The sequence below is a fragment of the Argentina silus genome, assembly GCF_951799395.1.
Source record: "Argentina silus genome assembly, chromosome: 7".
In the NCBI taxonomy this organism is placed as follows: domain Eukaryota; kingdom Metazoa; phylum Chordata; class Actinopteri; order Argentiniformes; family Argentinidae; genus Argentina; species Argentina silus.
Genome location: NC_139661.1, coordinates 22,261,528 through 22,285,292, shown reverse-complemented (window position 1 = coordinate 22,285,292; position 23,765 = coordinate 22,261,528). Strand labels below are relative to the sequence as shown.

General features: G+C 46.6%; 3 protein-coding genes across 4 annotated transcripts; 2 read left to right on the top strand and 1 right to left on the bottom strand.

Moving 5' to 3' along the window:
• Positions 1-2,203: 2,203 nt before the first annotated feature.
• LOC310806514 (isotocin-neurophysin IT 2-like) lies at positions 2,204-3,235 on the top strand (the record flags this gene model as incomplete). Its single annotated transcript, XM_083672641.1, has 3 exons — positions 2,204-2,323; positions 2,598-2,802; positions 3,090-3,235. The coding sequence occupies 3 exons, from the start codon at positions 2,204-2,206 to the stop codon at positions 3,233-3,235; spliced, it is 471 nt and encodes a 156-aa protein (XP_083528767.1).
• A 1,413-nt stretch (positions 3,236-4,648) lies between these two features.
• On the bottom strand, positions 4,649-11,955 carry smyd1b (SET and MYND domain containing 1b). Of its 2 annotated transcripts, XM_083673132.1 has the most exons (10): positions 11,732-11,955; positions 10,009-10,185; positions 9,498-9,711; positions 9,083-9,213; positions 8,812-8,850; positions 7,341-7,536; positions 6,627-6,719; positions 6,323-6,486; positions 5,633-5,801; positions 4,649-5,326 (listed from the first exon to the last, which is right to left on the bottom strand). In XM_083673132.1, exons 1-10 carry the CDS (start codon positions 11,851-11,853, stop codon positions 5,168-5,170), a joined length of 1,464 nt encoding a protein of 487 aa, XP_083529258.1. In that variant the 5' UTR covers positions 11,854-11,955; the 3' UTR covers positions 4,649-5,167. The 2 variants fall into 2 exon arrangements, with proteins under 2 accessions (XP_083529258.1, XP_083529259.1); XM_083673133.1 differs by lacking the exon at positions 8,812-8,850.
• Positions 11,956-17,496: 5,541 nt separating this feature from the next.
• lzts3b (leucine zipper, putative tumor suppressor family member 3b) lies at positions 17,497-22,101 on the top strand (the record flags this gene model as incomplete). Its single annotated transcript, XM_083672940.1, has 7 exons — positions 17,497-17,658; positions 18,022-18,486; positions 18,915-19,082; positions 19,684-19,812; positions 20,225-20,416; positions 20,679-20,909; positions 21,316-22,101. The coding sequence occupies exons 1-7, from the start codon at positions 17,509-17,511 to the stop codon at positions 22,099-22,101; spliced, it is 2,121 nt and encodes a 706-aa protein (XP_083529066.1). The 5' UTR covers positions 17,497-17,508.
• Positions 22,102-23,765: the final 1,664 nt, after the last annotated feature.

Sequence of the window (23,765 nt, the reverse complement as noted above, 5' to 3'; positions counted from 1 at the left end):
GCAGTTAGAATATTATAGAGTGTAAATATTATAAATTGTAATGAAATGAAAGGACAGGGTTTTCCAGTGTAAATCCAAGAGTTCTGGAAGTCTATCAAGTTTTCTCTTGATAAATTCCGACTTGTTTGACATAAATAAGAATATGTTTATTGCAATTTAAGGCTTCAGGAAATGTGGGAAATTGTGATGCAGCTACAGGACAATTATGTATAGGTGCAATCGAGTTGACCAATGAGAGACTACCAGAGGAAGCTTATTGATGTGCCATGCATCCTCTGAATGCTCATGATAATAATAATAATAATAATCTCATATATCAAAATGTATCAACAGGTGACTTACATAACAAGTGACAACATAAATCCCAATCAAAGTGAAGCCCAATAATCTTATTTTTTTAAGAGTTCATCTTATCATTATTAAGTGGATGGGCTATCTAAAGGTAAAAATGTTTTAATTAATAACCACATTTTGATTATCTAATGACGAAGCTTAAAACATACTATGGAGAATTATTCCTCAACATAGATAGATGGTTGATGTGGGAATAATCCTCACAGTGTAACACACGCAGTGACTCAATACGCCCACAGGGGGGCAGAGACGCTTTACCACTGCAAGAACTCAACTGTTGACTGTTGGGTCTGACTGGCAGTGTGCAAGACAAGAGGACAGCAACACCATCACCCTTTTCAAATACTTTCAAACAGAATTCCTGACTCAATATCTGGAGGTTCCATGACAGCATCAGTCATATTTGATCGGTGAAGGGAGGGTAGAAAGGAATGACCTCTGACCTCTCTGTGACTCACTGTTGAAGAGCAGTGGTAACATATTCTGGACTGATTAGAAATGGGATATGATGGAAACTGTATGACACGTGTTTGAGTGTGTCAGACGCTCGTCCGAGGCCAACTCTCGCCTCCGTTTACATGAACTCTGACCCCGCCTTTCTCCGCGCATAACAGGATCACAGATCCTGAGGGAACTAATTGAGCTCATCACATTTAAACAGTGGAAAGTCTTTAATAAACTGCTGATAATCGTCATCTGTGTTAATGAGATCGTTTCATCAATTAACCTAAGACCTGGAGAATGTGTGCTAATTCCTATATGAGCAATTAGCAGGTCTATTAAGGTGACAATCATGTGTGTGTGTGTGTGTGTGTGTGTGTGTGTGTGCGTGCGTGTGCGTGCGTGTGTGTGTGTGTGTGTGTGTGTTTTGAGCATATTTGTATACTTGGCTGATGAGATTGGCAACATGTTGGTATTCTCTTAAGTGGTCCTCTGTGGCTCAGTTGGTAGAGCATGGTGCTAACAACGCTTAGGTTGTGGGTTCGTTTCCCACTGGGACCATATATACTGAAATGTATGCACTCACTGCAATGTAAGTTGCTTTGGATAAAAGCGTCAGCTAAGTGCCATATATTCCAAACACAGTGCAGCCATGTTATGTTTTGAAGTTGAATACTACTCTACAACAACTACCTCATTCACTATCACCACCTTCTCTCATCTCAGTACATAAATGAGATGGCTGGAACCAACCTCTCCATCATCATCTACATTCCTCTAACCTTTCTCTCCTCTCTCACATGCATGGTCACGGACACAGACCTTCACTAATGACTGTGCCCTGCCCAGCCCTCTGGGCCGCTGCCCAGCCCAGCCCTCTGCCCAGCCCAGCCTTGGGGCCAGCTCTGTCACTGGGGGTGAGGGAGGAGTGAGACGGGCCAGCTAATGAAGCCTAAGTGGCTACCAGGGGTCCGTGTCACTCTCAGAGGGAGGGGACAGGGTATATAAGAGGCCTGGGTGGTCCTCAGGACATAGAACCTCAACAGTCACCTGCGACTCTGAAACCAACCAAGCCCTTTGACTTCTACTGTTGAGCAGGAGATCAGCAAGAAGTGAGTCTGAGGATATGTGTGTGTGTTAGTGTCTGTCTGTTTACATTTCTGTCTGTCCGTCTGTCTGTCCGTCTGTCTGTCTGTCTATCTCTCTTTGTTTCTGCATATTGTACCTGTATACAGGAACACCTTCTTACTGCCTCTGTCTTCACTCCTCTCTCTTTCTCTGTATCCCTCCCTCCCCTGCCTCTTCTCTTTCTCTGCCCTTTTTCCTCCTCTTTACCTCTCCCCGCCCTTCCTTTCTCCCTCTCCATTCTTCTCTCTCTCTCTCTCTCTCTCTCTCCTTCTTCATAGATATGACTGGAGCTGCTGTGTCTGTGTGTCTACTCTTCTTCCTGTCCGTCTGTTCAGCCTGCTACATCTCTAACTGTCCCATCGGAGGGAAGAGATCCATCATGGACGGCCCACAACGCAAGGTGAGGCTCAACTAGGGCTCTCTGGAACCGTTGGATCAGAAAGTGCTTTTATTCTCCACAGACTGAACTGTTTCAAGTAAAAGGGAAGTAAGACTTGTGTTTTGAGTACAACGATTTAAGAGGATATGAGTTCTGTGACTCTTTGATTCCATTCACTTGTCAAAATCAAAAGCACCTCCTTTGTCTTGATGGAGCAATGATTTATAGAATGATGTCATAAAATGATTGTGAATAGAATAATACGGCAATCGTTATAATTCTCTCTTCCCTCCAGTGCATGTCGTGTGGCCCCGGGGACAGGGGCCACTGCTTTGGCCCCAGTATCTGCTGTGGAGAGGGGCTGGGCTGCTTGCTGGGCTCCCCAGAGGCAGCACATTGTATGGAGGAGAACTACCTGTCCACCCCCTGCCAGGCGGGAGGGAGACCCTGTGGATCAGAGGGCGGGCACTGTGCTGCTCCAGGGGTCTGCTGTGACTCAGGTACAGGACATTTCATCAGATCATAAAGACATGAAAATGAAAATTAAGAACGCGTGCAAATATGCTCAAAGATTAAACATTAAAAGCATTAAAGGCTACCCTGGGGGCTAGAATAATGCACTTGTAATAGTAATACCCCCTACCCCTAGACTCTTAGATCTGTGTACAGAGGAAACTCCAAAAGGCTATCGAAGGGGACAGCAGTAGACATATGACCTCTCCTAGGGAGGGGGATTTCAGACTAGTGCACCTTTCTGAACTTCCTGCATCCCTTTCTCATATCTCAGAGAGCTGCACTACCGACCAATCCTGTCTCGCCGAGGAGGAGGACACCGACCAAATCAGCCAATCAGAGGGCAGCGACTCTGGCAACATCATCCTCAGGCTCCTGCACATGGCTGGCCGTACCCCTCCTCATCGAGTCCACCAATGAGCTACCAGCGAAGCCAGGGTTCCATGGGAGTTGTTTGGGAGTTAGGATGGGATTTGTAGTTATAGATCACCTAGTTGTAGTCCATTCATCATCGCACCTCTGTTCCCCCTTGTACTGACCTCTCTCTGCACTGTCGCCAGGCAACCCCGCAAGACGAAACCCTGACAACCCCTGTTCAGATTGCCTTTGTAATGCATACTAATATATTTTATGTACTCTATGTATAAAGATAGGTGGGATGATGCAGACAGGTGGACAGTCCTGCTATGTGTTCTGTATATTAGTAATAAAGCTTGTAAGAGATGCTTGGTGTACAGTGTGTCTTTCCTCTTTGACGGTGTAGGTGGTGGTGGGGGGGGGGGAGGTCTCACGAAGACCATCAGGTCACCACATGTACATGTATCTTCTAAATCATCTGTCTCTTATACAGGACCAGTCAAAAGTTTGGACACACCTTGCCAAGAGTGTGCAAAGCTGTCATCAAAGCAAAAGGTGGCTACTTTGAAGAATCTAAAATATTAAACATATTCTGGTTTGTTTAACAATTTTTTGTTTACTACATAATTCCATATGTGTTCCTTCATAGTTTTGATGTCTTCAATATTAATCTACAATGTAGAAAATAATAAAAATAAAGAAAAACCACTGAATGAGAAGGTGTGTCCAAACTTTTGACTGGTACTGTATATTTTATCCAAAGCGACTTACGTCTTACGACTTACGAATGAAAGCGTATAGAGTACCACTGTGTCTAAGACCGGACAGGACATGGCTGGGCCTTAACCCCTTTGAGAGCCAGAGTCTCTGTTCTGAGACTGCATTTCACACAGACAGATTAAGATGAGGTAGATCAGAGAACACACACACACACACACACACACACACACACACACACACACACACACACACACACACACACAACCTTGTGGTTATTGAATATGTCCACTAGATGACTCTCTCCTTCCTCTTTTCAGACAGGTATTGTGTACAAGAGGATAAGCAAACACATGAAGATGATAATGCTTGGATTAATAACATGTGTAAAAGGCTCTTCTCTTCATTTATTGCATTATAAGGTCAAGTCAAAGACAAATGTCTAGGTTGACAGGAAGCTGGTTTAAAGGCGATGGAAATGTCTCCTATTTGATAAGACTCCAAAGAGACCCAAACTTAATGGTGCCATCTGGGATTTGTTCTGTTCAATGGTCATTTCCATTCAGAAGATCTCTAAATGTCTCACTTTAGTAGAACTCATTTTATTTGAACTCAAAATATTAGGTTTTACTTTATTGTTTGTAAACCAGTGTCATGCAGCTTTCATATTTCCCTAGCCAGACATATAACTAAAGTGGTGGGCCAGCCGTGTGGCTTAAAAATGAATTGAGCACTTTTAATGTGAGTTTTAATGATGGATCAAATACAAAAAGCCAGTGGGATACAAATGAGGCAATCACAGAAATCGGCTTAAATGTTTTTCCTGACATATCGTTAGATTACACTGTGGGTAAAAATCCTTGAGGCACCGGGCTGGTGATCTGAACGCGGGGCTGCGGTCAGCAGGCCACAGAGTTGTGCAACATTCAATTGAACGGAAACGATTGTTGTTTTTGAACAGTAGTGGGCCTAACAATGGGTGCTGATTGAGCTGCATCATAATTCTCACCTGTCACGCTCTGCCCTGACCCCCAAACGAGGACAAACAGAAGGTTGAACATTCCACACTGTTGAGAGCATGTGTTGTCAGTAAGTTCCCTATGAAAACACGGCACAGCTGAACGTGCCCCCGGTGTGACCGCAATGTGGCTCGCCTTCTAGGAATTCTCTTTTACTTGTTAGCACTGTCTAGATCCAGGTGTTAAACCTCCAGGTCGTTGTGTCTGAACGTTGTGCTCCGCGACCTATGAGGTCATTGTGTGGGAGTGTGCTGTGAGGTCACTTCTTGCGGCGGAAGAGGTTCCTGATGCCCTCCTCCATGGGCTCGCTCATCATGCTGGCCGGCTTGTTCTTCAGCGCCGCCTCCCTCATGCTGTGGTACATGTACTCATTCTGCTGGAACATCCTCATCTCCATCTCTGTCTGCATACGCATCGCCTGGAGTAGGGGGGGGGGGGGGGGGGAGGGGGAGAGAGATCAGATGGTAGGTGATGGGGCGGGGGGGGAGATCAGGTGGGGGGGGGAGGGAGGAGAGATCAGGTGGTGGGGGGGGAGGAGAGATCAGGTGGTGAGGGGGGGATCAGATGGTGTGGGGGGGGGGATCAGATGGTGGTGGGGGTGGTGTGTGTTAGTGACTGTGTGTGTGTTAGTGACTGTGTGTGTGTGTGTGTGTGCCTGTGCCTGTCTATCTCTCTCTCTGTCTACAGGATATATCTAGGACATATCTGCACACATCGGTCTCACCTCCAGGTCCTTGGTGATGGGGTGGGTGGCGCCGTGGGTGACCATGAGGATGGCATAGGCCTTACAGATCATCCCGTGGCCCACCACGATCATGCCAGCCTGCCAGTGGGTCACTCCCGCCCGCATGACGGCCATGCCCAGCGCTGCGTTGTTCGGATGGTAGAGCTTCCTGTCAGAGAGGAAATGAATACGTCAGCGTCATACGACAGCTTACCGTGGTAAACAGAATAGTGCGTGTGGAGAAGAAGTGTGTGAACGTGAGTCACATCAGTGAAAGCGATCATCCAGAAACGCAGTCCGTTTTACTCCCTAAACATTTACATTTACACTTGTGCCATTTAGCAGACGCCTTTATCCAAAGCGACTTACAATACCAGTCAAAAGTTTGGACACACCTTCTCATTCAACGGTTTTTCTTTATTTTTTTTATTATTTTCTACATTGTAGATTAATATTCGAAGACATCAAAACTATGAAGGAACACATATGGAATTATGTAGTAAACAAAAGAGTGTTAAACAAACCAGAATATGGTTTATATTTTAGATTCTTCAAAGTAGCCACCTTTTGCTTTGATGACAGCTTTGCACATTCTTGGCAAGGTGTGTCCAGACTTTTGACTGGTACTGTATACATTTGTTTAAGTAAGTGAATCATCCATCCGTCATCATAAACATGTCCATCACTCACGTGTATCCGTCCACCATCTTGCGCGAGAGGTCGGCGGCCTCCTCAAAGAACTGCAGGTAGGAGAGCACCTCGCTGGCTGTGCTCCACATCCTCAGCTGGTAGATGTGTGTGTCAGCCAACACGTTCTCCTGCTTCTCCATGCATTCCCTGCACATCTTCATCACCTGCAAGACGGCGAGGGTGAGAGGGGGGGGGCGATGATGATGAAAAAGATAATTTTGAGCAGTGGCAAGATAATTAGAAAGACAGTAGGATGACTGTAGACAAGTGAAAGGTTATCAGATTGTGTGTGCGTGTGTCATACTTGGTGGTAGTTTCCCTCATAACGAGCCTTGTCCATCTTCTCCATCATTTTGAAGCTGTATTCTGTTATCTCCTTCACCTCCTCCTCAGGCACCTACGGTACAGGAGAGATTGATGAATTTAATTAGAGATAAGATCCAAGTCATAACATACATGCTAAGGGCCTTTTCTTTCATATGTCAGGTTCAGGGGCTCTTGCATGGGGAATTCCATACAGAGAGACCGTATGACTCCACCACTATGCTCATTATTAAAACCCTTGAACCATAATAATAACTCCTGACTCTCTCTAATAATAGACCCAGACCCAGACACACACACACACACACACACACACACACACACACACACTTGAACCTAACTGTTGATATGGATGTGCTGACAGGGGCCCATTCCCCTTCCTGGTGGTGAGTGAGGTGAATGCACATTTGTGTGTGTGTGTGTGTGTGTGTGTGTGTGTGTGTGTGTGTGTGTGTGTCTCACATTGCCCAGTGTGTGTGTCATATAATGAACCCTGACCCAGATGGCTATTGTCAGAACGATATGAGGATTGATACAGTACAGTGGACTGATACAGTACTAATGTCACGTGACGATTTGACATACAGAGATAACATTTAATCTTGAAACCGCTACTAAATCATTTCACACACACACACACACACACACACACACACACACACACACACACACACACACACACACACACACACACCTTGACTCCTTCCACCTCCGTGCCCCCCATCTTCAGGTCATCTTTGATGTGGCCTTTGCAGTGTTCACAGGTGCAGTCAAAGAAGTACTGCTGTTTCAGCTGTCTCTGTCTCTCAGCCGTCGTACTCATGAAGTCCACATATGCCACCGTCAGCTCCTCTCCCTCTTCGATCTTCCCCAGGGAACGCAGCTCAATCCTGGGGTGGGGAAAGACAGAGAGGAGGGGTCATGGAGGTCTATTGGAGGTGTGGGGGGCCTGTATTGTCTAAAATGGCCTGTGTTCTTAGTTTTTTTCCCCCTTTATGTGAAAGAAGTAGAGTAGGGACAGGTGAAAGCAGGCATATTCTGCATTACTTCTCTGTTAACTTAAACTTTTTGCAGATGAAGGATAGAAGCAAGGAGGGGAAGCCACTTCATATGTCTGAGATGTACCCAGTCACAGCAAGCAATCATATAATCAAGTCATAGCTCCAGGTACGGAAAATGGAAATGTCACCGCAATGCACCGTACTGTGTGTGTTATATTCATGTGAATAGTCCGCGTAGATCCCCTAGAGGAAGTCTACTAGCCACAGCAAATTCCTCACAGATATTCACATCAGTGTTACGCAATAAAATACCAGCCCATCACTCACACAGCTCTCCTGCGGTGGAGTCAGATCAGGTGTCTGACATCGTCTGACATCGTCTGATCGAGTGTGATTAGTGAGTTAGCTGGCTAGTCTATGATGATATGGTCCTCTGTGGCTCAGTTGGTAACAACGCTTAGGTTGTGGGTTTGATTCCCGCTGGGACCATATATACTGAAATATATGCAGTCACTGCAATATAAGTCGCTTTGGATAAAAGCGTCAGCTAAATGGCATATATATATATATTATATATTAGCTCTCTGTGTATATTGAGTTCAGACAGAGAGAGACAGACAGACAGACAGACAGACAGACAGACAGACAGACAGAAAAAGACAGCCCAAACGTTAAATAGAGGTGACCAGACAGAGACAGTCCCAGAAGACGTTATACGGCGGTACGATGGAGTCAGATCAGGTGTCTGATGTCTTCTGATGGAGTGTGATTAGTGAGTTAGCTGGCTAGTCCATGATGATATGGTGGTGGTAGTGGTGGTAGTGGTGGTGGTGGTAGTGGTGGTAGTGGTGGTGGTGGTAGTGGTGGTGGTGGTAGTGGTGGTGGTGGTGGTGGTGGTGGTAGTGGCGGTGGTGACACAACTCTAAACTTGGAGCCAGATTCTAGAACTCTGCATCAAGTTTATCCTCACAAGTGACGGGTCGAAGGTCGAAGGGTGACTTGTGGGTGAAGGTTTTTTTAGTGGAGATGGGTGGTGTCTTTCTGGATGATTCTAGAGGTTTTAGGAGCTGGGATTAGGATTAGGAGTTTAGAATGGTGAGGTTTATTATTTCTGATGTTCAGAAAGGGGAGAACAGGGGAAGGGATTTGATGCCAGAGACCCACCTCCGTTGAGAATGAAACATAGTATTCACAGCCGACTGACTGAAAGACAAAGCAGGAAGCAGTTTACACCAAACACACGCAGTCTAACGCACACTTGTGTGCACACACGCGCACACACTCACACACACACACTCACACACCCTCATACATACACTCAGACGTGAATATCACTGTAGACATGAAGGAGTTCGGGTCGGGTCAATTCCATTTCAATTCAGGATATTAATGTAAATGCCTTTAACCTCAGCTCTGGTGTGGGTGTGCTACGTACTTTCCGTGGTTAAGGATGACGGTGCAGTTTGGCCAGCAGTCATGGTTGACCAAGCAAAGGTTAGGGAACAGTCCCACTCCCACTGCCTGGAGACCCCTCTGGTCACTGACAGTAAAGCCATTACAGGTTATCTGAGAGAGGAGAGGAGAGGAGAGGAGGGGAGGGCAAGGGAACGGAGGAGAGGGGAGGAGGGGAGGAGGGGAGGAGAGGAGAGGAGGGGAGGAGGGGAGGAGGGGAGGAGAGGAGAGGAGAAGAGAAGAGAAGAGAGGAGAGGAGAGGAGAGGAGAGGAGAGGAAAGGAGAGGAGAGGAGAGGAGAGGCGAGGAGAGGAGAGGAGGGGAGAGGAGAAAGACAAAGTTAGGAAAAGATGGAGTGTCTTAAAGATAATAAAAGCAGAGGTGAAACGGAGAACGTACCACTCCAAAGATGTGTGAGATGCTGTCCACAACATGCTGCTTGCTGTTCCTCGGCCAGTAGTCCAGGAAGTTGTGGATGTCCACCTTCAGCTCCTTCAGGTCGTCCTCTGGCAGGTCACCCACATGGTCCTCCAGATCGTCCAATGAGGTGAGCTGCATGTCTGACACGATCCCGCCCTCTTTGTCCAGACGCCACATAACACGCGCAGCCAGACTGTCAACACAATGATACCAAATATGAGGTCAAAGTTCACACGAACTTTAGTAGTCTGTTACTTGATAGTGACCAAGAAAGCATTGTGTCAGAAGGCCTTATCATTAAAAAAGTACCCAGTACTATCAGCTGATTTTAAACCCTTTGTACTGGGTTAGGGTTAGGGTTAGGGTGTAGTATACCTTAATGTGGAGTGTTACTGTATGAGTCAGAGGGGTATATATTGGCACAAGCAAGCTTTGGGTAATCCTGTATATCCCCTCTGACCCCCCATTCTCCCCCCCCCGCCCCCCTTACCGGATATTCTCATTGGGGGCCTTGCCGAAGGTCTTGATGGCACCACACTCCTGCTTGTGTTCCTCCCAGGCGACGCGCTGGCAGGTACGGTCGCAGTACTGGGCAAACTTACACTGGCCACACCTCTGCAGCCTCTCCTGGCGACGGAAACAGGTGTGGCAGATGTTGTCGGCCAGGCTGGAGATGGGGAGGGAAGAGAGACGTGATATGAGGGGAGGAGGGAGAGAGGGGGTGTGGGGCGGGGGGGGGGGGGGGGACAGTCCAGATAGAAAGGTGCTCTATACAGCCTGGCAGTTGTTCACTTCTCTCAGTATAGCACTTCTTATGTATGAAAAACACACAGATATTACTACTACCAAATAGATTTACTATAAAGATTCAGATTTACTATAAAGCGCCATGACCACATAACAGTTTTTATTTTTTTTTGGGGGGGGGGGGGGGGGGGGGGGTTTATCTCTGTGGTGCTGAGAACATTCAGAGCCCTAACAGGTCAGTTCACACAGAGTGGTCTGTCCACATTGGTCAGATAACAGGGATAGGCTAGAAAAGGAAGTTTCAGGAGAAACTTGTGTGCTTTCTTAGCTGGCTCTAATTATTGGTAGTAGAGGACGTTTAGTGACATAGTTCTATCTTTGAGTCTTTTAACTATGTTGATGGTGATGACAGCTAACTATTTTGACAACCAAAACCCATGAAAGAGTTTATTGAAACAGCAAATGTCGTAAGTGGCTGACATAAGTCAGCTATAAGTAGTGGTGTTTCCACACCCCAGCAGAGGGGCATGGTTTCAGATTTCCAGGATTGTAAAGCTTCCAGTGTGAGTCCCTATTGTCTTAACTATTAAGCGACAGAAACCTTTTGAATGTCAGCTGCCGAAAGGTTTAGACAACATCGGCTGAAATTGCGAGTTTTTAGTGTCCCACAGAAAAAAAAACCTAGCTAGTTATGTTTATAGATTAGATTGAAGGGAGGCTATTTGTAAAAGACAGTGCTAGATAATGTAGCTAGAGACATAATGACTTTTAAATGGTAATATTTTAAAAAGTATAATCAGTATCAAAAGTTGAATACAAGCAACTCAAGTTAGGCCTCTCTGCATGTTACAAAGTTGAAATGGTATGTTTTACATAAAAGCTGTAGGTAGCAGTGAGAAGAAAATAGAATAATAATGACACAAAGAAGAAAATTAAGTATGACAAATAACAGTAGTGTGTTGCTTTGCAAGCACACTAATAACTATCACCTACAGTGTCATGTCCTCAGCTATGATCAGCTTGAGTATGTGTGTTGGTATGTGTGAATGTTAGGGTGGTGGAGGTAGATGATAGCCTTAACAGCAATGTCCCTGAATCAAAGATATGAAGCAATATGAACAAACCTTATGATTGAATAGATAATACCCCAGAGATTAAGTTTACGTTTCAATCTTAGTCATTATTACCATTTTAAACAAAATAAATGTATTAGAAAAACATATAACCAACACAATAAAACTCAAATCTATCAATCAATTCAGTGTACATAAACTACAGTAGGCCTACCCAAACATGTATATCAATTCAGTGTATTTAAACCGAAATGAAACTGAAATCAAAATTCACTGAAACCCAGAAGGGATAGGAATGCTTTAGAAAGATATCAAGTCCATTTAAGGTCCCCATGTGTACGGAGTTAGTCATGGATTGTCAAGCCAAACCCCATTCATTCACCCATACAGTACCTGTCAAATACAACAGCAGCGAAAGAGGGCTCGGAGAAAAGCACATCTCCTGCCCATATTTCCTTGGCGGCTCTTAGACCCCTCCCCTTTCCAGGTGAATCAAACACCTCGACGCTCTCCATTTCAGATGTGGCGCTTCAAGAGACAGGTAGACAGTCCGATAGGTGGGAGAGAGAGAGAGAGAGAGAGAGAGAGAGAAAGACTGGATACAGTGGCTGGGTGGATGAGGTACTACTACCTACGATTGTGTCCTCTATATCTTCCAAGTATAACAACTGGACATTCCACACCCCTACTACTAAAATAGACTGCCACCTCTTGAGCTGTACCAAGTCAGATAGAAAAGGGGGGGTTATGTGGGACTGAAGGGTGGTCTTTGTTTCTATGGAAGTAATGTTGAAATGACTGACAGAAACTAAAAAGTGAACGGTGGTGGGAAAAGTCTCCCATTTTGGGGGAAATTGCTGAAGCTCAGGATTTAGTGAGAATTTTTGCGATACTTTTCTGACCCCCGCGCTAAGTTGGTCTCTCCTGGGACTTGGGGGATATTTTTGTCCCTCAGTTGGGCCTGTCTGTCATGGTGACGTTGGACAGCTGCTGGAGGCTGGACAAGCCCTCCTCCCCTCTATCTCCCTTTTAACACCCTGTTCTGGCACTTTCTCTGTGACACTCTTACTGCATGGGTAGCATGTCTGACAAGCTGGATATCATAAGGCCAGGCCAATATCATTGCCCACAGTTCAAGACCTAATGGCCATGTCCTAGAATTTAGATTAGATAATTGAGGTTAAAATGGTTGCTTTCGTATTTGCAAACCTATTTGGAGAAAACACACCACAGAACATAACTTCCATTTACGTTGCTCAACAAGAAAACCCACTGCATTTCCAACAATTTCACTATAAAAGGAGTGCCAGCACTCAAATATGTCTTCTGTTTGATCCTCTAACAGAAAAATATACTGTACATATTCGTTCTGCCCCTCTACAGCTATATAATATAATATAATAGTCTAAGAGTCTTCATATAAGTTTATAGCAATAACTACAGTAGCAGTCAAAACTTCTCATTCAATGGTTTTTCTTTATTTATTTTTTTATTTTTTTCTACATTGCAGATTAATATTGAAGACATCAAAACTATGAAGGACCACATATGGAATTATGTAGTAAACAAAAAAGTGTTAAACAAACCAGAAGAAACAGGACGAGACGTTACATCACCAACAGAGCCTGAAGGGAGAGGGAGGGAGGGAGGGAGGGAGGGAGAACACTTACTTTAGACTGATGAATGAGTATCTTTCCCTTGCAAATATCCCACTGACATTAAAGTTGCAGTAGGCAAATATTCAAATATTGCCAAATGACCCTTCTTGAGCCGCCCTTGAGCCGTCACCTCCACCCCCTCTCTGGTACTCAGGTCAGCGGGCACACAGAGGACCACCAGACCCTCCTGGACCTCCATAGAGTCCTCTAGATCCTGCTGCAGTTCTCACAGCTGGTTCCCAGAACGGGCCACCAAAAGCAGGATGGAGCCAGGTTGGATCAAGCAACCCACCTGGATGGACGGATGGAAGGATAGATTGAGTGATTGATTGATTGAGCACTAGAGATGGAGATGTTTTTTGTTCTGGTTTTTTTTGTTCTGGTTTTCATCTTGTTAAAACAACAAGATTGTTAGAAGGAGAACAAACAAACGCTCCTTGAGCTCGTATAGGTCTCGTAAACTTCAATGATGTGGGACAGTGTTAGTTTTAGTGTTAGTTTATGGCACAGAAACATTCCATAAAATCTATACTTGTATCGCCTCCCTCTACAATTCATCACCTTTGTCACAAGGCAGACTTTAGCACCCAAACATGGTGCAAAGGAATGCATTAGTTCTGGTATTTGTGTCTGAATGTCACACTGATGGGTTTGATGTGTGTTTAGTTGTTTTTGTTCTGGTTTTGATCTTGAAAAACAGTAAAACAACAAGTCACAAGAAGGTCAGGTGAGGACAGGAGAACAAGCACTCTTTTGGCCCAGGATGTGTCTTGTGTACTTCAATGACCTTTGTCTTAGCCTTTAACCAGGAGGGTTGGGTTTCATCTAAAACACTGTCAGCCCTCAAGCACGCATCCACGTGGCTTTAAAAATAGACCTGCTAACATTGATGGTGCCTTTCTCAGAGCGGTGCTAGCTTGCTTGTAAATAGCTTGTAAATGGTAATTAGCTTGCTAGCTTTCTTAGAAAATATCTCACCTTTGGTTTTTGAAAGACAACCAGTGGAACAACCCAGGAGATGTAATAACACGGATATGTAATAACACGGATATGTAATAACACAGATATGTAATAACACGGATATGTAATAACACGGATATGTAATAACACGGATATGTAATAACACGGATATGTAATAACACAGATATGTAATAACACAGATATGTAATAACACTGTAACGAGGCAACAAATGCCTCACATCTTTGCTCACTTTACTGTTTTGTCTAGTTATGTCACACTTGAAAAGGTATTCTGGTAAGAAAAAATGACTGTCCCCCAGCTCTTATATTGCCATATCTAATTACTCAACCAGATGTGGTCATTGTGAGTTTTCATTCACAGCAGAGCAGGTGCTCTGTGCTCTGTCATATACCTCTGTTGTGCTGACTCATAGAAATCAAAGGCAATATACTATACTATACTATACATATATACTATACTACACTATACATATATACTATAACTGAACATACAGTTCATACATTCTTGAACACACACACACACACAGACACACAGACACACACACACACACACACACACACACACACACACACACACACACACACACACACACACACCAGGCACGTGCACAGTAAGGGGCAAAGGGAGGGAGAAGTAACCTCTCTCTCTCTCTCTCTCTCTCTCTCTGTCTCTCTCTCTCTCTCTCTCTCTCTCTCTCTGTCTCTCTCTCTCTCTCTCTCTCTCTCTCTCTCTCTCTCTCTCTCTCTGTCTCTCTCTCTCTCTCTCTCTCTCCCCCCCCCACCTTTCCTCTTGCATCGCAACCTCTCCCCCCCATCTGCATCATGTGATCATAGGGGCCAGGCTTGACAATGGACAAAAAAAGTTACCATGGTAACTCCAACATGTTGAATTTGTGAATGGAGAGAGAGAGAGACAAGAGAGAGGGTAGAAAATATTAACATGTCATTATTACATCTGATCAACCCATGTTACAGTAATAGTACATGATAGATATATTGTATATATGGATAGATAGATAGATAGATAGATAGATAGATAGATAGATAGGTAGATAGGTAGATAGATAGATAGATAGATAGATAGATAGATAGATAGATAGATAGATAGATAGATAGATAGATAGATAGATTACATTTACATTCATGGCATTTAGCAGACGCCTTATCCAAAGCGACTTACAACAAATACATTTGTTTAAGTAAGTGAATCATCTATCCATCAGTCATCATAAGATAAAGTAGAGAACCGCAGAGATAGATAGATAGGTAGATAGATAGATAGATAGATAGATAGGTAGATAGATAGATAGATAGATAGATAGATAGATAGATAGATAGATAGATAGATAGATAGATAGATAGATAGATAGATAGATAGATAGATAGATAGATATATAGATAGATAGGTAGATAGATAGATAGATAGATAGATAGATAGATAGATAGATACATACATACATACATACATACATACATACATACATACATACATACATACATACATACATACATACATGCATACATACATACATACATAGAAAGTGTTTTCAGAGTGCATGGCCTGGATACTCGAATGTTAAAAATGGGCGTTCCATGGAGCGGGAAAGGGGCGGGCAGAGGTGGGCGTGTGCGGTGTGTCTCTCAGCTGATGCTCGCATCCTTCGTTGACTTCATCATCATCATCAGCACCCGACACTGACTGCGGTCGAAGACGATATTATCAATCCCTGACAACATTGTTAAATCCTTCAGATTTCATCCGTTTAGGGTTTCGCTTGATTTTCAAAGGAGAAACGCGCTTTTAGCCCGTGCGAATTGTCGTGTCGTGTCCTAAACCGACGGTGGTGCAGCAAACAGTGAGTACTGTGATGGGTAGATAGGGCATTACTGGGGGATACGGTAGGCATATCAAAGTCACTGATACAACGGTCAATGGCAATTTCTTAAAAATGCCCGTTTGTCATCATTTCCATCTAAAACCCGATAGTACCTCGGGAAAATCTATTTTCGGGTTTTTAATTCCTAAGGATGCTCTCGCTGTAGCCGCCCAGCGATGCAGAGAGGGAGATGGAGAGTCGTGAGGAGAGGGGGGTGTGAGCAGAGCAGCAGAGACGGTTGTATCTTACTACGACTAGCCTACTCACCCGAGTGGAAGTAAAGCCAGAGTAAAGATACGTTTGGGTGGGGGGATGGAGGGACGATGGAGGAGTAGAGCAGAAGTGCGGCTCTCTCTCTCTCTCTGTTTCTCTCTCTGTCTCTCTCTCTCTCTCTCTCTCTCTCACACACATGCAGACAGACAGACAGACACACACACACACACACACACACACACACACACACACACAGTCATGTTATGGGTTATTAGGGAATGTCAGTGATGGGAGTTCTGTTTCACTTCAAAATGAATGACTTCACAAGCTGTATAAATATCACTGTGAGTCATATCTTAGAACTTTCGGATGTGGGCAGTTAGTAGGAAGTGTGTTTCATCATGACTTGATCTCACATACGCCTACACTTGACTACACACACTTGCATGCATACATACAATGACGTTTCTGAGCTCTCTTTTATATAATCAATGGTAATGCACTGTGTTTGTGTGTGTGTGTGTGTGTGAGGGAGAGTCGGTAAGGGAGGCTGGCAGAGAGGCACATTTTGTACACTCCACTGGTCAAAGAAGTATATACAGCATATAACAAAAAGAAAATACCACTACCTATGTTTAATCCCCTTCCCTCTATCTCCCCCCTTTTCTCTCTCTCTCTCTCTCCCTCTCTTTCCAGTGTGTGTGCCCCCAGTACCCCCATTAGCCAATGATGACCCACACTACTTCCAGGTGTGTGTGTGACTCCCCCCCCCCCCCTCCCCTTAACCCCTGACCTCTGACCTCTAACCCCTAACCCTACCATGGGCAGTGTCGGCAGCGGGGTGGCTGGGGAGCAGGAGTTTGCCATGAAGTCTGTGGGTACTAGGACCACCCTGCCCAGAGCTCCACCTCTATCCCGCCGTTGCCCGGCCGACCGCAGCTGCAGCGCGGAGCGCCTCCCCCCGCCCCCGGCAACGGCCTCTGAGGAAACCGCGTCCAGCGACGAACGAGGAAGTGTTAGTATCGGTCCCGGGGCTGGAACTGCAACTGGGACGTGTTCTGGAGCGGAACGTCCCGCCGCTTGTGAGGCTGCCACTTCCTCCAACACGGAACGTACCACAGCGACTGCTTCCAGCGGCGACCGGGGGGAGACGGGGGTGGGCTATGGAAATGGGGCAGGGAGGAGGGATAGAGAGAGGGGTAGAGAGAGGGATAGGGAAAGAGAGTGGGAGAGAGAGAGGGCAGAGAGAGAGCGAGAGAGAGAGAGGGACAGGGAGAGGGAGAGGGACAGAGAGAGGGACAGAGAGAGGGAGAGGGACAGAGAGAGGGAGAGGGACAGAGAGCGGGGAGAGAGGGAGAGAGAGAGAGAAAGAGAGAGGGGAGAGAGGGAGAGAGAGAGGGAGCAGAGAGGAGGAGGAGTTAGCCTGGACGTGTGTGGGAATATGTTGGGACTGGGAGGGAATGAGAAGAACAGTAGTGGGATGACCCAGCACCAACACAGAGATACTGGGACCACCACCGCAGACAACCACAGCAACCCACCCAACCACAACCCCCCGAAGATCCTTCCTGTGTCTGGAAAACTGGAGCAGGTATGTCCATCTCTCAAACACGTACAGTATGTAGTCAGGTCCCAATGGCCTGAGTGGGTTAGAGTGTGGTAATTGCTATTCCAAGGTTGTGGGTTGGATTCATGCATGCACTGCAGTATTGTGTATCATTGCAGTTACATCATAACTTGCTAATTACACAGTTATATAAATAATATATAAATTATATAGTTATATAATTTCATAACCCCTATGATTGCTGTGGATTGGTGGTATTGTTTTTCACTACAGCTTGATTGAGTTCATACCTTTGCTGTAAGTGATTATACTGTATATATATATTTATATAGGCGTTTAATGTGTTACAACGGTTTCATCATTCTTTGTATCCATATCACCCTCCAGAACAACTCAGGACTCGTCCGTCCCTCGGCCTTCAAACCGGTGGTGCCCAAGAGCTTCCACTCCATGCAGAACCTGGTAGGGCAGGCTGGAGGGGCCGGGGGTGAGGCTAGGGCTGTGGGGGGGCGCAGAGAGGGAGGAGGAGGAGGAGGAGGAGGAGGAGGAGGAGGAGGAGGAGGAGGAGAACCAAGGGAGGTCCCAGAGGCCCTGCTCCTGGACCAGGACAGTCCAGCGAGGGGCAGTAGAACAGAGGGAGGGCAGGATGGTAATGGAGGGGGTGTCCAGGGAGGGATGTCGGTCTCAGGGAGGAACTCTCTGACCAGCCTGCCCACCTACGTCGGGTCTGGGTTGGTCTACGGGCCTCCGGCAGCCCTGGGGCCTCTCAGCGCCTCCACCAGTCATATCAACAGACTAGGCAGTGCTGGAGGAGCCTCGGGCATGGAGAGGCTGGACAAACCTGGCTACCAGGTAGGTGAGACCACAGCCAGAGATCTACAGTACCAGTCAAAAGTTTGGACACACCTTGCCAAGACGTGGCTACTTTGAAGAATCTAAAATATAAACCATATTCTGGTTTGTTTAACACTTTTTTGTTTACTACATACTAACCCTAACCCTAACCCTAATTCCATATGTGTTCCTTCATAGTTTTGACGTCTTCAATATTAATCTACAATGTAGAAAATAATAAAAAATAAAGAAAAACCATTGAATGAGAAGGTGTGTCCAAACTTTTGACTGGTACTGTGGAAACAACATGTTTACGTAACGTAAAGACAGCATAGTGAAAGGAGGCATATGAATGCAACTCATTTGAACATGATCCTGATTATGTAAATGTACTCATTATTCCACCTGATTACATAAAGTCAACTCATTATGTCATTTTTTTCCAGAACGGGTTGAGCGCCTCGGACAGCGGCCGCTCCTCCTCCGGGAAGAGCTCATCGTCCTATCAGAGGCTGAGCCACCTGAGCGACGCCCCTGCGCCTCTACGCCCCTCCCCCTCCTCTGATGACATCATCCAGGACCTGGAGGACAGGCTGTGGGAGAAAGAGCAAGAGGTGAGAGGTCATTCAGACAGGGGTCAGACAGGGGTCAGACAGGGGTCAGACAGGGGTTATCCGTGATCAAACCTGTTTCAGATCTTGCTTGGGCTGAACTGGTGGGAGCGATGAGAGAATGTGCTCGCAATTTCATTGGATGTTACATTCCAAGAACCTCCCCCCCTAACCCAGTCCTAAAGACCTCTTCACCCCCCACTACCCCCCCTGTACTAACCCTAACCCCAACCCTTGAGACCTCTTCACTCCCACTACCCCCCCCCCCCCATATTAACCCTAACCCCAACCCTTGAGACCTCTTCACCCCCACTTTCCCTCTGTACAAGTTCTCTCCTGTTAATAAAAAAACTAAAAAACTAAAACTAAAAAAAGCATTCTGTCATTACGACTGCCTATGGCCCCTGGTGTGAGCATTGATTACTTTATCTTATGACGACTGTTGGATAGATGATTCACTTACTTAAACAAATGTATTTGTTGTAAGTCGCTTTGGATAAAGGCGTCTGCTAAATGCCATAAATGTAAATGTAAATGTTAATGTAAATGTTAATCATTATTTTGCCCTCTTTGCGTTGTCTCCCCGTCTCTCCTCCCCTCTCAGGTGCAGCACATGCGGCGTAACCTGGACCAGAGCGAGGCGGCCATCGTCCAGGTGTTTGAGGAGAAGCAGCGCGTCTGGGAGCGCCAGATGGACGAGCTGAGACAGAACTACGCCTCGCGCCTGCAGCAGGTGACCTCACACACGCACGCACACACACACGCACGCACACACACACACGCACACACACACACACATACACGCACGCACACACACACACACATGCACGCACGCACGCACGCACATACATGCACACACACACACGCACGCACGCACGCACGCACATACATGCACACACACACACACACACACACACACACACACACACACACACACACACACACACACACGCACACACACACACACACGTCACACGTCGACACTCTCACCAAACCCAACTAACTGGACTGCCAGAATTTCAACTTGAACCCATCTATTGACTGAGTGAGTTGTTGGATGAGGTTCTGACCCAGCAGCATGGCGCTGGGCTTTAACGTCGGCCTCTCTCCGTACATGTGCTCACTCCAAACGCACGGCTCTGTAGGTGACACGCCGCGCCCAGCGCTCCCAGAACGCCCTGCAGGCCCAGATCACGCGTCTGTCGCAGGACAAGCGCTGTCTGCAGGAGGAGATGGCTGCACTCCTGGCCCAGAGAGAGGAGCTGGAGAGGAAGTGTCTGGACTACAGGAAGGAACAGGCCGATATACTGCCACGCCTGGAGGAGACCAAGTGGGAGGTGAGATAGCGGAGGGCTAGGCGTGTGTGTGTGTGTGTGTGTGTGTGTGTGTGTGTGTGTGTGTGTGTGTGTGTGTGTGCTTGCGTGCACGGACGCATGTATGTCTGTCTGTTCATTTCTGAGCAGGTCTGTTTGTCTGTTTAGGGGGGGCGATATGCATGTGTGTGTTGAGAGTCTGACTCGATTTGCTCCCATTGGAGATGAATCACTGCTAAAATGCCAATTGTGGGTCCCCTCCCCTCCACCCTCCCCTCCCCTCCAGGTGTGTCAGAAGGCGGGGGAGATCTCCCTGCTGAAGCAGCAGCTGAGGGAGAGCCAGGCGGAGGTGACCCAGCGGGCAGGGGAGATGGTGGCCCTGCGGGGCCAGCTGAAGGAGCTCAACGCCCAGCTCAGGGAGAGGGAGGAGGCCATGCTGGGCCTCAAGGACTCCTACAGCAACAAGAGCCTGGAGCTGGAGAGGTGTGAGGGGGAGCTGAAGAGGACACTAGCAGAGGTAGTAGGGACACACACACACACACACACACACACACATACACACACACACACACACACACACACACACACATACATACACACACACACACACACACACACACACACACACACACACACACACACACATACACACACACACACACACACACACACACACACACACACACACACACAAACATACACACGCATCCACATTAACCAGAATGACATTTAGAAACAATTTCACAGTTTCCTTCTGTCAGCGGTTAAATTGTACTTGCTTTCCCCTTACACATACACACACACACACACACACACACACACACACACACACACACACACACACACACACACACACACACACACACACACACACACACCACACACACACTTGCTCATCCTCTCTCTCTCTCTCTCTCTCTCAGGTAACTATCCTGAGGGAGAAGCTGGGTGTGTTTGAGGTTGAGGTGCTCGGTCTGAAGCGGGCTCTGGGGCAGCTGGGTGGGGTGGTTAACCCCATCTTGACCCCGACCCTAGCAACGGTAGGGCTCCTCCCACCATGGGCGGCTCTCCACTGCCCCCGCCCCCCCTCAGAGCCCTCGTCCACCCCTCTCCCCTCCTCCTTCGATTCCCTACTCAGCCTCCAGAGCGACGAGGCCAAAGCCCAGAGACAGGAGGCGCAGAGGCAGGAGAGGCAGCAGCGCCAAGAGGCCCACCTGCGCCAGGAGGCCCAACTTCGCCAGCAGCGTCAGGAGGCCCAGTGGGAGGAGTCGGGGGATCTGCGCAGGCAGCTGGAACAGCTCCACGGGGCCCTGCGTCTAGAGAGGCAGCAGCGTGAACACCAGGCCCTCAGCTTCGACCAGGAGCGACACACCTGGCAGGATGAGAAGGAGCAGGTGTTGAAATACCAGGCACAGCTCCAGATTAGCTACGTGGAGACTCTGCAGAAGAACCAGGCCCTAGAGCAATGCGTGGGACAGCTGGGGTCCAAACTAGCACACAACACCCCTTCCCCCTCCTCCTCCATCTCCCCTCCCCCACCACCAGCCCTGTCAACCCTGCCTCCCCTGCCCTCTCTCCCAGCCCCCATCGCCCTCATACTCTCCCCCCCACCCTGTGAGGACCAGAAGGGCCCCCCTGCCCTCCACCAGCTGGCCCCACCGTGGGCAGGACCCTCACGTCTAGAGAGGATAGAGTCCACTGAGATTTAGAGTCACTCCACTCAGTTGACTGTAAACCTGACAAATACAATTACAACACAAACTTTACAGCTCAATACTATCCAGTACACTTAGAAATATACTGCAGACAGTGAGATGCCAATTAGTCTGCCAAGTACAACAGAAGACAATACGGTTTAAACTATGCCGCAAACGACAGTACCAGTCAAAGGTTTGGACACACCTTCTCATTCAATGGTTTTTCTTTATTTGTATTATTTTCTACATTGTAGATTAATATTAAAGACATCAAAACTATGAAGGAACACATATGGAATTATGTAGTAAACAAAAAAAAATTAAACAAGCCAGAATATGGTTTATATTTTAGATTCTTCAAAGTAGCCACCTTTTGCTTTGATGACAGCTTTGCACACTCTTGGCAAGGTGTGTCCAAACCTTTGACTGGTACTGTAGGTGGTACTGGTACTGTAGGTGGTACTGGTACTGGTACTGGTACTGGTACTGTATACAGAAAAATAGAATAGAAAACAGTGAAAAACAACCACGCAAACTGAACAACCACACAGCAGCATAAGACACCATGAGCAAAGCAACCGAATATGAGCTAAAACCCACATCCGCTGAGCTCTTAAACAGCTTGTCTACCAATGGTCATTCACCACACATCACTTAAGCAGGCAGTCTTGGTGGTAAGCAGTGTTACTCCATTGATAATAGGCTTGGAAAAAGGGAGAAAAGTCCCACTCAGAGAGCATTTGTAGTTACCAGTCATGCTAGCCCAGAAGGGACAAACACAAGTGGACAGTAGGTGTGGTCTGAAGTGAATTAGCAAGTACATGAGCTGTTTATTGGTTGTGGGTTTGAGGTTGGGGATTAGTGTTAGAGGTCACAATTGCATTTGCATCCAAAAAGCGCCTTACTTCCGATCCATTTTAGAATGACCAGATGGTGGTGCCCTTGAGTGGGATGGTATAGAAACCTACAGTGCATTGTTTGGGAAGGAAACTAAGATGATGGAGTCGGTCGATTCCATTTAAATTCCTGTCCCCAGTTTCTTGAGATCGGATTACATCTTCACAAAACAATATAACTCGATATTCAATTCAGGTATAACAGAATCAGGTTAATTTCTACTAAAGTGGCTTTAGTTAACCTGACCCATTAAAAGAGAAGTCAAAAGCACTAGTATACCCGTTTATTCTCTCTATAGCATGGCGTGACTTGCCATGTGATTGGCCCCAACTGCATAGTGTTCCGTTAGATTCAGGGACATACAGTTTTGGAGAACCTGGCTCTCCAGTGCTGCAGACTGTCTGCAGTGACTATAGATGAACACAAGGGGTCAGCATAGAGCTGTGTCAGGGCTCCCACTGCAGGGAGATATACTTGAAAATGATTGGATTCTGTGGCCCTGTCTGGAAACAACCCCCTTAGCCCCTACTCCCAGACACCTGGGTGGGATGGGATCAGTATCAACAAGATTGGACCTAGCCTATCAGAGGGCAAAGTGGTGGAGCAGCATTCTCACTTACCCATCGAATCAGATCGACACACTTGTTGACAGTGAGTCAGCTTGTGCTTGTTTCTGGAGAGGGCCCATTTATTTTATTTGAACTGGAAAAGTGTGCTAAAGAAACACTGACAGAAGCACACTGGCTATACGTGGTTTTTATCATTGTGTATTTATTCTA